This window comes from Pterocles gutturalis, unplaced genomic scaffold, assembly GCF_000699245.1.
Source record: "Pterocles gutturalis isolate BGI_N339 unplaced genomic scaffold, ASM69924v1 scaffold24215, whole genome shotgun sequence".
Classification (NCBI taxonomy): Eukaryota; Metazoa; Chordata; class Aves; order Pterocliformes; family Pteroclidae; genus Pterocles; species Pterocles gutturalis.
In genome coordinates, this window is record NW_010146521.1 from 14124 (window position 1) to 28252 (window position 14129).

The following is a 14129-nucleotide window of genomic DNA, read 5'->3' on the forward strand; positions in this document are numbered from 1 at the left end:
AATATTCTGAATTCTGTCCTCTAAACTGAAGGTGAGCATATAAAACACTTGATCTAGAAGAAGAGGAATGAATTCATAAGCTGAACCCCTGCCCAAAATTTTCTTATTTTTAAGACTGTCACATATCCCTCCTCAACATAAAGAGTGATGTTGCTAATCTTACTCAGGTTTACAATTAATCCTGGATTTCCTACAAATCATCCTTCTAAAGAGTTCAAGTTATGCCAGCTCAGACGAAAGAAATAAACATCTACTCCAGATACAACGGTTTATGGCATGCGTCTTTCTCAGACCTCTGAAGCCAAGCGTTTCAGCTGCCTACCTCTGCACTGATGCATGATTTGGATTCAGTTTTTGGTCTGTCCTTTCTCCTAAGCTACAGGTAACTGCTTGGAAGTCAAAGAACATACCGTGCCAGTACACATGAAATAACGTGAACAAACTGCCTCATGCCACAGGAAGAATTATAGAGACAATGAACTCTTGTGGTTCAGTGTCTACTAAGATCATCAGACACTTCCATGTCCCTCAGTGCTTTTGCCTCACTCCTTTTGTTATGTCATGCTCAAAATGACACTGAACTTTTCACACTTTTATGGGAAAAGAAGAAGCGAGCACAGACAAGCACAGGCTATGCACCAAAAGGCTCCTGGAAGAGATGTGAGGAAACACTAGGAATTTAGACACTACACTTGTTACCTTTGTCACTAGAGTAAGGTGTGTGGACATTGTTGCTTGGAACAGAGACATTTTGGTGCTGTGGCTGGTTCACTGTTTCTAAAAAGGAAACGAGGTTCTCGTGGTGGGACAGTTCTTCTGCCACAGGGAAGGAAACAATGTTCCAGTTCAGCTGAGTATCCCCTTCTGTCAGTGCCCGGAAAAGTGAAGGAATTGGTTCATGCAACTCCTCGACAGTGCTCTTGGATGTTGGAGGTGTGTCACTGTAATTGCGAGGATTGCACATACCTGCAAAGGAATCAAACAGTAAGTTACACAAAACTCCCTAAACTTACCTCCTTGAAACAGGCAGGAATATTTAGAAAATTAAAATTGCTTTTTTTTTTTTTTTCTTAAGCAGAAGAGAGCTCTTTCACATATATCCCGCTCTTAGCTCAATAACAGAAGTGCCACTGAATACAGCAGGACAAGCTTTCCATAATGGCAGGTTTCAGATCTCTGCAGACTTCCACAAAACACACAAACACACCTGTGACTTGTGAGATCCAAGTGCAAAGAAAAACCTCATCTAAACACCACTTTGCTGCCCTTTTATTCTAGCATTACAGTTTCAGTTTCAACGAAAGGTTTGCTTCCCCTGGGAAAAGAGACAAAGCACAATATAATCAATGCTAGCATAAATCTGGAATGAAAGCTTATGACTGAACAAAGATAGTATCTTGACAAGTCCTGAGGTACAATAAACTTTAGATCACAATTCAAGAATTTGATCTCATCTGCTGCAAAAAAAACTTTTTAGCTGTCTGCCAGAGATGCAAAGATCACTATTGGGGAGAGCAAGAGTCAGAATTACTTTACCTGTTTAGAGACAGCTGACATGAACCTCATTTTGCTACTTACTTGGAGGGGTCACTACAGGCAAAATGCTTATTTCCAGGTTACCTCTTTCTTATTTTTCAACATCTTTCATGGTATCTTTTTTGAAACCTTATAATCGTTTTTTCTCTTTGACACTTCCTACAAAATGTTTTTGTTTTTCATTAGCCATTTAAGCACTAACATTTATGACTAGCAATGAAACTAAAAGGTATCTTGATTTAATCTGAACGTTGAAACAACCAAGACTAAAAAGAAAAGTTGTATCTGCATAGGTCTTTAAACTCAGAAGCCATAAAACACTATTAGAAGTCACCTGGCAAGAGACAGACAAATCAATTTTCCTCATGCACATCTGGATATAATTTTGGGTAGTTTCACAGACACAGTTTTAGACAGCTACAGCTGCAGAGCATACCAATACTTGAAGTACCAAAGTGATACGGGACATAAATATTCAGTTTTACCTGCCCCACACAACCAGAGAAGCATCTCCTGCCCTGTGGATACATTAGGACTCCAGCTTCAGAAATCATGTTTAACTAGAGCCTTATACAAACCCATAATCTTTTCAATCTAAGTAGATGGATTTTCATAACAAACAAAACAGAGTGAAGTTCACCCATGGCGACTCACATGAGATCGGGCAAATCTTAAGTGAGTGGTTAGCACTATCAGCGCTTAATAATAGGAACAACACAAGATAGTCTGCTCCTATAGAAAAGGTATTAGGCAGAAAAAAAAAAAGCCTCTCCTCCAAACAACATCAGGTCACACTAAAAAATAATTCCACTTACACAAACTTCCTACCGAAACCAGTTATTTTCCTATTCCTCTCAACTAGCTTTGTTCTCCACAGGCATTCCAGCTTTAATAAAAAATTCCATCACTGCATTATCACCTTTAAGTAAGCACTTGGAATACTCACCATACAATTGTAATACAACATTCCCACCTAAAATTTAATTAGGACGATATCAAACCAGGTAAGAGTTTTGTACAAATACATCAAGAGACGTACACTCTAATTGATGTCATTCCATTAATGCTGTGAAATGGAAACTAGTGAGCTTTTCTAGACACCCCCTCCATCAGGTTGAATTCAGAAAATAAATTTCACTGGTAAGAAGGACACACAGGAAAAAAATAACATCAAAATTGTTTATCAAATGATTGCAGAATGTAGAGAGTTCATGTGCATATCAAACCAGTATGAAAATACTATCTTAAGATGGCACCAAGAAACCATTGTTCATAGTTTAATGGGTAACTACTCATTCCACAAAGATCCTTTCCTCTTACTGTTTTTAAGAGTATTTTTATTACAATAATTATAATTTTATAACAGAATACAGTAGCCTTGATTAAAGCAAAAATAAAAAAAAGCTTAACTGAAGGGCAGCAGGTAAGGAACAAACATGTCTACATTACCGCTTTGGAAGACAAAATTTGATAACCAGAATGTAAAATTTAACCATGCCATTACGCTACAGCTAGGTCTCCTGCAACTGAAAGAAACACAAATGTATTCAACTGTAACAAGCCATAAAATATTCCTTTCAATTTAAGTATTTTTCCTTCTTTTGTCTGCTCTCTTACCCATCTCTTGCTACATATTGTTACTGAAAATCCAAATTCCCTTCCAGCATCACAGTTCACACATGGAGATTTAAGCCAGCCCACAAAGTTGTACACAGTCCCATCTCTCTTGGATGAAAAGATGCAGAAATGAGCTATTGAAATGACAGAAGCAGACAAGCCTTTACACGAGGGACTAGAAGAGCTTAACCACAAAGCTTAGAAAAACATAGGAAAGAGGAACCTGTTGTTCTCCCTTCTCTAGGGCCTTTGTCCATGTCGGAGAAGGGAGAGAAGATCCATACAAAACACAGGACAACAACTGACCAGAAGTAAAATTAATGCTGGAGGGTAGGAGGTAATTCCTGACTTCAGAGCAGACATCACCTGACGGACAAGGCAACCTATTTGCTTTTACATTAGACGTGATCAGCTTATAAAGAGACTTAAATATCAGCTCAAGTATCAGCAAAGGACCGTTTCCAGGAAGCTGGGTACAGCATGCACTCCTGTTTCCTCATTTGAATAAGGCTACAGCAAGGATGACCCTACACTGAAGAGAAGAAGAACAGGACCATACCATAGAATCAACAAGGTCTGAGGCACCCGCAGAACCATCAGGAGATGTGTCAGTTTACTCAGGACTGGGAAACTGAACCTAAAAGCTTGTTAACTTCCCTGCTGGGTAACACCATGGGAAAGAGCAGCAGAACACTGAGTAATCTGCACATTTAGAAAAAAAACCTGTGTGTGGACTCATCTCTTTTTCTTCACAGTCCTAAAGTAGGCTCTTCCTCTCCCTAGCACAGCGTACTAAGCCTTCCTTTCTATAGCAGATAATGGTTGTTCTGAACTAGGGAAATAACCTACTATCCTATTCCCCACCCCTATGACTGAACATGACAACAGCACACTTTAGTATTACATTATAAAAATCAACAAGACATTAGAAGGGCAAAGGGGATGGGGAGAATAGGTATCTTTTTTTTCATTTTTCAAGGAGCCCACTAAAAGATTTCAGGTCAAATAGGAAAAAACAAACTCTAGGGTCTCTGTGTAAATGTATATCCTCCACAGGTGCAGGGGGTGAAAATACTTTATGCCATTGGGAAGAATCACACATGTGCAGGACCACGCCACTCTACTGCTTACTAAAATACAGTACAGCAAAGGTAAGCTAGCCAGAACCAAGCAAAAAACAGGATATCAGAAAGCATATTGACATCATGATGGACCAGAAGAAGCAATGGACTGCACTGAAAAGGAGCACTTTGAAGCTAATAGTCTCCATAAATTCAGAGAAGACCCAGCCAGCCAGAGAAGCTGAGAGTAGGTACAACACTTGAGACGCATCCCTCTTATGGAAGCCAGGTGGATTCTGAATGGCAGCAGAGGGAGACTTACAGCAACCACAGAAGGATGAAGCTTTCAATATATTTAAAACAAGAGAGGGATCTAGAATATGTCCTCCTTAAACAGGGGCAGCACTTGCAGAGATCTGGAAACTCTGAACACTGCCTGTTAGTAGTAATGCTGTTCTTGTTCAGATTATCATCTAATCCTGCGGTAAGAACTTCTATGCCTCTTTCTTACACTCCACAAATAGTGCTTTTTGCAAATAAAAGAAAACTAAAATATTGGGCAATGTACATTTACTACTAGTACCAAGGATTCACAAGGGAACTTAAACTTCAAATCGTCCCTGTGCAGTATCTGTCAACGCACTTTACAGCTAGAAACCTCCATACAGCATCCAACGTTATGAAGCAGGTGCTGTGTAGTTTCCTCAAGATGACAGTTCAAGAAAGAGTTTATGTTTTAGAGACAACGAGTCAGTTCCACTGACATTAACCAAGCAAAATCTGGACTGCTGCCACCCCTCACTCCATAGAGCACATAGAGCCTTCAAATGTTTGGTTCCCCACAGTAATTTATTCAGTAGCCACAGAAGGAGCTGTAAGATGTTTAAAGTACAGATTTTGTCCTGAAGTTTTACTTCTATTATAAGACTGTGAGCTCAGCATGTGGCAGGAGGAAGCAATTTAGGAAAAAACAACAAAAAACCTCAAAGAAATGCAAACTTACCAACACAGTCACAGCACTCATCCCAAAGTGTGCCCAGGCAGAGCATGCACTCCTTACAGCAGGAACAGTTCCCTTCCCCTGGGCGGCATTGACACAGCTCCTGCAAACAACAGAAACTCATTACACCGCAGCAATCCCAGATGTGAAATGCTAACATGGCAGAGCAATTCTTCCTCAAGCCGCAACTCAAATTACAGCATTAAAAAAGCTTAGTACGCTAATACACTGAGTAAACGGTAAAACAGTTCCAGCCAAAGAACCAATCTTAGTTTACAAAAGGATCTTTTGCAAGCTTTTTTTTTTTTTAAAGGTGACATTCTAAAGACAAATTTGAAGTCAGCATTTAAAAGAAAAAAAAAAATCCTACTCATGAGAAAGGTGTGTGCACTTCTACATATGCCTGAAATCTACAAGTTCTTTGAGTGTTTTTCCCAATCACAACAGGAAATTCAAAGAAGGATGTTTCTTTATATATAAATAGTGCACATACCTTATAATTTAGTTTAAAAAGGAAGTTACTATAAGCAGCATGCGCATACTCAAGATCTACCATCTACACGTCTACCATCACCCCTATTTGTGGATTCTAAAAGGACCTTACTTGATTAAGTCACCGCACCACAGGATTTTGTGCATCTCTGAATGCATGCTACACATTGTTCTCCATTTGCAATATTAGTGACCAGATTATTTTTCTTCCCCAGGTCCAGCTGATTAATTTTTGCTATTATGAAAACAACCCACTCCCTCCCTTCCCTCAAATCAACACCTTGGGATACTTCCAACACTTCTGGAGCCTCTAGAAAGTGAAATGGTATGCACATTAATTTTTCTTTAACTGTTATTAAGCTAGAAAAATGGAAAAGGCATGGAAGCAAGAAGGCAAACTTTTCTCTTCATGTTACCTAAGCCTTAAAGTACTGTTTCAGTAGTCCTGCTGGAGACATACACTTATGGACCTCAAAGCATGGAAATAGCCTAAACAGATGAAGGAAATCTAAAAATGAGGCGGTCTCCTTCCCTCTAGCTCAAACCTGTACTAGTAATTCCAGTTCATCTGAAAGACTGTGGCTACATGATAATATATGGGCTTGAATTACGCCGCACTGCAAAATGTGGACAGTCAAGAAGTCACATTTGGTTGCACTAAGAATTTGGTTTTGATGACGCCTGCCTAACTATCACGTTACGCACAACTGGTGAGAAATCAAAACCCTGTTCCTGGAAACATTGACCACGGGGTCCTTCCTACCCGCAGCTTTACTGGAAGAGCCATTGAGAAATCTCTGCTACACACCAGGCCAGGAGAAGGTGATGCCCATCCCTGCTCTTTGATCCCATTCTCCAGAGGCAGGAGAGGGACACACTGCAGCACGGTCAGGAGGAAGGAAGGGCAGAAGGATGGTTTGGTGTGAAATTCTCCTAACCTGGAGTCACCACCCCACCACCCAGGCTCCACATCAGCTAACCACAGCTGGATCAGGGACACCACTCCTTGCAAGCAGACACAAACATCATCTGCAAAGTCTTTCTGTAGTGCCTTGGCAAGAAGCTGAGTGGGCAAAATTCCACTTTTTAAAAATAATTATTTGCTTGCTGTTGTTAAGAAGCATCAGGTAAGGGAGAAAGGAGCCATCTTTTCTACCAAACATCAGGAGCACATTTGCTAGGCAAGGCAAGGCACAGAGATGCCCCTGGTCACGCACAACCGCTGTTCTCTTTTCTGCAACACTGGCAACTGCAAGTGTCCACAGCCAGGTGAGTTACACAGGGATCAGCCCTCCCTCGCACCAGCTCTCGCAGGCCCACAGAAGACCAAAGACTGCACTTCACAGGGTGATGCCAGAGCAAGGTCCAGCTGGGGACAAGGTTTAAGAATACAGCGAAAGAAGGTTCAGGGCTCCAAGTTCTGGACTAAAACTGAACCCCCAAACCTGCTGCAGTCACGCTGCTATGTATTAATGCAGTATAAATGCATGGATCCCTTATTTTTCCACTCACTTCATCTCAGATCACAAACCTTCTGGAAGCCAGCAAAGAAACAAAATTCACCAACTACTGTGTGTTCTACGTAACACTGAGAAATGCTGTCACCTGCACAGCTTAATGTGAACTGTTCGTGCTGCTGAGTGATCGAGTGTGAACTCCTGCTCCACATGGATCTCTGCAACATGCAATCTTAGTGAGCCCTGAATTTTTATTTACAGAGTAGAGAATTACCAAGACTTTTTACTTTTTCATCCTCAAAGTTTATTAATGTCACCTATTACTATGCTGTTTCCAAGTGAAAGATGAAAAACAGGCTCATTTATAAATATACTTTTTTTTTCCACAAGAGGAGACACCACAAACTTAGAAAGATGACTTATGTGAATGAGTGATGCATTTCTAAAATATTTATCTTACTGTTTGATAAACAGATTATGTCAGCCTTGAGAATAAAATGCCTGAATAAAACAATTTTATAAACAACCATGAGTAAAGTACTGTTACCTTGGCCAGAGAATAATATTAGTATATATTAGCATTAAAAATATCCTATATATTTGTTCTTCAACATTAAAACTGGACAAACAGCTTCATACTTATTAAAGACATGGCAACACCAACAAGCCAGTATGTGGGAAGAGGCAATTCTCCGTGAACTATTAAATGTAATGTATGAATCAAAGTCAGAAAATCCACTAAATTTCAGTTGTTTCAGTTTGATGGGTTGCACTCCGTGAGTTTAAGAGAAGAATATTCTGACTGAATTAAATGTAACCTTAAATTATACATTTGCAATGTAATAAAAAAATTTCTGCTTAGTTTCGATATGTGTAAGCACTAGCTTGGGATAACATCACTACACCTACCAGTATTTTAACAACTTTATTTTTATAGGAAGGGCTTATGAACAGCGTAATTTTTTATTTTATTTTATTTTCTATTTTTATTTTTACTTTTTTTTTTTTTTCAACTTGGAGGAGGAGGGAAGAAAGAGCAACCTAATTAGTCTTCTGCACAGTTCTCCAGCTCACTCCTTCTCAGACTTCGACTGCCTCTTCACGGCAATAACTGTATGTTTTTCCACATATGTGTTTGCACATACATGGTTTCCTTAAGCCCTCTTGAGTCCTTCTGCCTGACTCATCCACATTGGATACTTGTACAGGATACATCTTTTTAAAAGAATGCTTACATGAGACGTGGGTGAAGTGAGGCAGAATGAGAAACGTTCCTTGTTGATAGCCGGGGGTGGTGAGGAGTCAGTGGAAGAAAATATTACTCATAAGTCAACTTGGCAACTTCCCAAGCTGAACTACTGAAGGTGCATTGGAAAATGTATTTTGCTAGGCAAGAAATAAGTCTCTCAATCTAAAAATACAGCATTAAGTAGGAAGCAGGCATGTTCGTACAATAAAGATACTTCTGCTCCAGAGAGTAAATAAAGATTTTTATAAGATATGTAACACTTGCATTTTTTCAAAGCTTTCTTGAAATGACAGAGACTATTTTCTCAGTGCAGTGAGAAACTGGACCTGAAGGCATTGGCAACATCTTTGCAAAGAGGAAGGGGGAGTGAAAGAAAAAGAGCTAAATGTTTTTTTCCCAGAACAGTTTAATAACAGAAAAATCTCCTGGAAGCAAACCAGCCAGAAGTGTTTTGTTAACCGAACAGCCTTACCTACTACAGCTACAACATACACACTAAAAGTAATTTTTAGATGTCTAAGCCCTGAAGTTAAGGAGTGGTGTTTATTTCATACCACAGGGCTAAGAAATCTTGGAAATCCTTTCAAGCTGACAAGTTTGTACACAAGATTAACAGGAGGTGAAGACAAAAACGGAGAGAGAGATTTTAATCAAAACGATACCACACCAGCCAAGGTGACTGCAGGCATGTAGTACTTGGGATAGAAAACTCTGGTCCTCTGGAGAACAATCCCTCTTTAGAGGGATCTGAAATTCATGCTTGAACTACGGCACCGTTTGTTTCCTACGTACAGCAGTAGTTTAAAGAGCTGTTGCACATGAGACAGCAAAGCTTAGCTACCAGCACAAGATGGACACACCACCCAAGCCTGACTACTGCAGTTAGCTCCGCACCACAAGAGCCAGCCTGGGACTCGCCTCAACAACTCGCCTCAACAACGAACAATTGTGGGAATGTCCCATCCTGGAGGTTTCTGCCTTCAAGGATTTCCTCCATGTTGCAAGAACACAATATATGCCTCCACTCCACCCAGCGAGCGTAACTGGCCTTCTCATCTCCTCCACACGTGGAAATATCAAAACAACTCATGCGTCCAAGTCAACAACAGATGTGCTAGAATAAACACTGCAACACACATGCTGTGTGCAACCAGGGCTCTACGGTCTACCTGAAAAGCAAGGTAACAGTCAGTTATTGACTTCAATGCCCCAATCCCAAAGACATGGGAAGGAGCTACATCCAAACCCTTCAAGGGAACTAATTTTGTGGTCCCACTCTGCCTACACTCCTACATCTCATCCACAACTCCCTTGAACAAGTACAGGAAGCCACACAGTTTTCTGCGAAGGCTAAGCTTATGTGGAGAGATGCCTGAAGCTATTTTCTTATAGACCTTTGCTTACAGAAAAATAAATAGACAACTATGAGAGCACCAATGAAGCTAGAGCTTCAAGATGTAAAATGAAAGCTGAATGCACGCAATTTGTTGATCTCATGCTCTGTTCTGGACCTAACAAAATAAATATTTATGTAGGGACCACCCTTAAGCAGAACAGCTCCTAAGGAGTGGCAGTTAATGACTGTCCTGACTTCTAGCCATGCTGGCAAAAATATTTTTGTTAACCCTATGCTTTTTGAGAGAGTGGGTCTTTTGTCTCATCATGTCTCTAAGACAGGCAGCTCACTGTCTGCACGCAGATGCAGATGACAAATGACAAACATTCACATTCTGTTTGCTCCCCAGTTATCTCCGAGTGACATTATCTTGGTTTCAAGCCACAGATTCTGCCGAACTAGAACAGTTATAAAAATCGGTTGGGGAAAAATGTCATGCAACAGTCAAGCAAACTCACACAACGCAGTATTTTAAGTTCAGATTTCTCCAGAAGGGTTTAGAGGAAAAAAAAAATTACACAGATATACTCTACTTGTATGCCTACTCAGGAAATAATCCACACTTCTCATACCAGTGCAGGGCTTTGGCCACAACAGTTCTGAAGACTTTCAAAAAGAAAAAAAGCCAAGAAGAAAGATGACAATTGCTACAAGTCAAAGCTTTAGGAGTCTTCATATCCACAATCAGACTAGTCTAACCTGATCTATTGTACAAAGAATGAATACTGACTGGTATGTCAGGCCTGTCTGCAGGAAGAGAGCAGTCAGATGGTGAAAAAGAAGAGCGTAATTCCCCCATAACTGTACACAATTCACATGGCCTTGGTTACTTCAGGGTCTCAGAGAATTGCATACGATTTTGATTTTAGGGAAATGCTTTAACAAGGGATTCCACATCACCTGTACAAAATAAAAGAGAAGACACCTACAACAAGGAAAGCAGTACAGGGGTCTCTCTGCCTGCACAAGGCTGTGTCACTACAGACATGCCAACATGATCCAAGTGAAGCTCAGTCGTGTGAGCCACCTCCACAGAGCGCTGAACCTCAACCACTTTATTCCCAGCTGAGGAAGGACTCCAGTAGCATTAGTTCCACTTCTCCTGGGCTGTACTCTATTCAGAATAGACTACCTCATAAAAATAAAGTCTAAATGCTGAGTGTCTCAAGCTTGACTCAATAAAAGGTAAGTGATTCCTTGAGAAGGAGATGTCTGTGCTCTTATGGATGGTGGACTCCATCAGTGGCACAGGACAACGAGTCACTAGATCTTCACTGTTTTCCCCTTCATCTGGACCAACAGCTTTCCCCTAGAATCAACAAATCTGTACCACTGCACTTGGTATTTAAGTGTTTCGTACATTCAACACCACAGATAGCATCTTATTTTTTAGAGGTTTCGAGCCTAGAGGTGATTTGAAAAAATGCAACAGAAGAAACTTGTGCAGTGCACAATGCCCAATGTACCAGCAAGAACACTGGCATTGTCTTTGAAAAGGTAAAAGTCAAAAGCCTCTTTCTTCCTCCCATATTTAACAACTCCACAGACCATGGTTGGGCTAGGAGAAGCAGCAATTTCTTTCTTTTTTGTTTTTTTCAAAGCAATGGCAGTGCAGAAGCCAGAAAGAAGCCAGTTCAGCCTACAGTCATTGCATGGGACAGATTTGTGAATCTGGCAAGTATTTTTATTTGTAAACCAGAAAAATGTTATACAGAAGTCAATGAAATTAAGGAAACATGGAAATGCTTCATGCCACTGCTGCATCACATTTCAGACTGTGATCATACATTACAGTATGTTTGTGCTGCCTGCTTTTGTATTTCCAGTCCACAAAGAAGCAGTAAGAAATGGTTTATTTTAAAGAAGCTGCAATTGACCACACGATGCCTCCTTTTTCAATATGGAGTCAAGAAGCATGCTCAGTACACCACCAGTAAATAATTACTTGGTAGATACCAGAACTGCTTGCAATTCTGCTACACGAGGTGCTTTTGTTCTGCTGCACTCCATGCCTCTTAACTCCTGCTGTAAGAAGAGCAGCTTGGTTTCAGTCTGTTTCTTTCACTGTGCGGACAAACACACAGTGAGTCAAAAGCAGTGGCTGGATTTGAGCTCAACATCCATTGACTACCAGTTCAACTCAAAAGTTGGTTTTTTTTGGTTGGTTGGTTTTTTTTTGTGTTTTGTTTTTGTTTTTTTAAGGTAGATCTGCATGCCTTTAGAGCTTGCTCGCTACCATTAGTAGCCATAGGTCCCTCCTGATCAAAAAGCTTTTCCAAATGCACCTCAGGACTCTAAGACAAGTTAGGTCCCTATTCGTGTTAGTTCTCTCATGTGAGTTTTTAGGCATCTTTTCATCAATCATACAAATCTGATGTTATGGAGAACAACAGGCATCAACTACTGACCCTCTGCATGGGCCGGGAGAGTTAAGAAAGCGGACAGACCTCAAGTTAAGGGCTACACCTCAGACAGGTATGGGAATGTTGTAAGCATGTTTGAACTGCTGGTATTGCAGATATCTTTAAAGAGCAATTGTTGTGTACAGAAAATCTTCTAGTAAAATGTCTGTTTTAAATTGCTGCTTGTTCATAATATCACTAATAAAGAAGAAAGAGACTAAAAACTAACAGCATGACTAGTAGTGGCTTCTAACAATAACCAGTAATCACAATCCTTGACTTGAAAATGTTTCCATTAAAAAAAGAAAAATGCCCATGCACTTGTCTAAAAAATGGTTGTTAATCTGTATTTACATGTGGACACCATAATTAACTTCTTAAAAAAAACCCCACTATTTAACATTAAAAAAAAATCATCACTGGATCTTTTCAAGACACAGCTTCAGAACTCTTTCTTAAATGCTTAAAAGCAAATAAAGAAAACGCGACTCATACCTGTATCAGGCATTTACTGACGTCACTAGCACAGAGAGCCTTATTGCAGCCTGTTGACATCTGGATCCACAGCAGGAACAGAAGGAGAGCGACTGTGGGCACCGTGATGTACTGCGACCTCATGTTTCCTGCAGGTGAGCAATTTTCACAAGTTCTGCAACCAGCACTGAAATAAACACCAGCAACTGAAAAGGCTATTGGGAAAAGAGTTAAATCCTACTTTTCTTCCCCCTTGCAGTTCCTTCAAAAAAGATTCACAATTTTTTTGTGAGGAAAAAAAAAAAAAAGAAAAAGAAAAAGAAAAAGAAAAAGAAAAAGAAAAAGAAAAAGGTCAAGTTGTGGTACTTAACAACAAACCCACCTCCTTCTCCCCCAGCCAACTTGTTTATCTGAAGCTTTCTGCTCTTGCACTGCAATAAACTCAAGGTGAACAATCTTGAGTTTGCAATATCAAACATGATATCTTATAAACAGTGACAATCACACAACGCCTCAGAAGAGAAAACCCACCAATGAAGACCTAATTCTGTAAGTGCATAAAGCGGACAGACAGGTTTCATGCAGTACCTCCTCTGGCTAAGGGCACACGCAAGTGTCTAGGACCAAAGCTATATGGCAACCTTTTACGACAAGCGTAAGGTAAGCTGCTTCATCTCTTTGACGTAGACAGTTGTTTTCATACTGACCGTTAGATGTCATGTAGACTTTCAATTCAATTCAATCAGAAAGGTGTTTTTAGCTTTTTTTAGAATACAGCCATCAACATTTGAAAAAAAAAAAAAAGGTACAGGAGACTTTGAACAACGTAACTTTCAGGAGCCACACGAGTGACTGCAGTCAACAGGAGACCAAGCATCTACTACTTCAGACAGAAGAACTGGGTTTGTTCAAGGCATTCCACCTTTCTCCCTTTGTGAAAAGCCCGCATCCCGGCAGGTGGTATACATTATAAATACAGCATGTCAGTGGTGTGTCCCTGAGTTCTTACTTGTGCTTAGCATGTGAACCCAATCCAAAGAGGACCCCACTGCACCAGGCACCATACCAACATATAATAAAAGGCAGCCCATGTTTGGGCAAGCTTACAGTGAGCCTGTATTGTTCTCATAAGAAGGAAAAAATGCTAATAGGGCACTGGATTTCTTTCTTTCTGTATCTAGAAATGTCTTTTTGCTTTATGAACTGAAAAAACCCCACCCCTCAATTAGCTATATCCCAACATAGAAAAGAAGAAAAACAAGCCAACATGTAAATAAGGCAGGATGCGGACATTCGAAGCCTGTGTGGGATTAGCATTTCGTACAACGGTTGTTAAACGCTTTTGGGTCTGTGCCGGCCGCGCTGCCACCCGTCCCCTCGCAGGACCGGGGGGAGGGACCCCCCTGCGAGACCCGGCCACTGTCCCCTCGGGAAGGGGTCACTGC

At 40.5% G+C, this 14129-nt stretch overlaps 1 protein-coding gene across 1 annotated transcript in view; it reads right to left on the reverse strand.

Moving 5' to 3' along the window:
* Nucleotides 1-12865, reverse strand: part of TWSG1 (twisted gastrulation BMP signaling modulator 1) — a 21173-nt gene extending 8308 nt beyond the window's left edge. The window contains exons 1-3 of the mRNA XM_010085778.1: nucleotides 12706-12865; nucleotides 5218-5317; nucleotides 700-966 (exon numbers count right to left, since the gene is read on the reverse strand). Coding sequence (XP_010084080.1) covers nucleotides 700-966; nucleotides 5218-5317; nucleotides 12706-12828 — 490 coding nt within the window. The 5' untranslated portion in view covers nucleotides 12829-12865. The remainder of the gene's footprint in view (nucleotides 1-699; nucleotides 967-5217; nucleotides 5318-12705) is intronic.
* Nucleotides 12866-14129: the final 1264 nt, after the last annotated feature.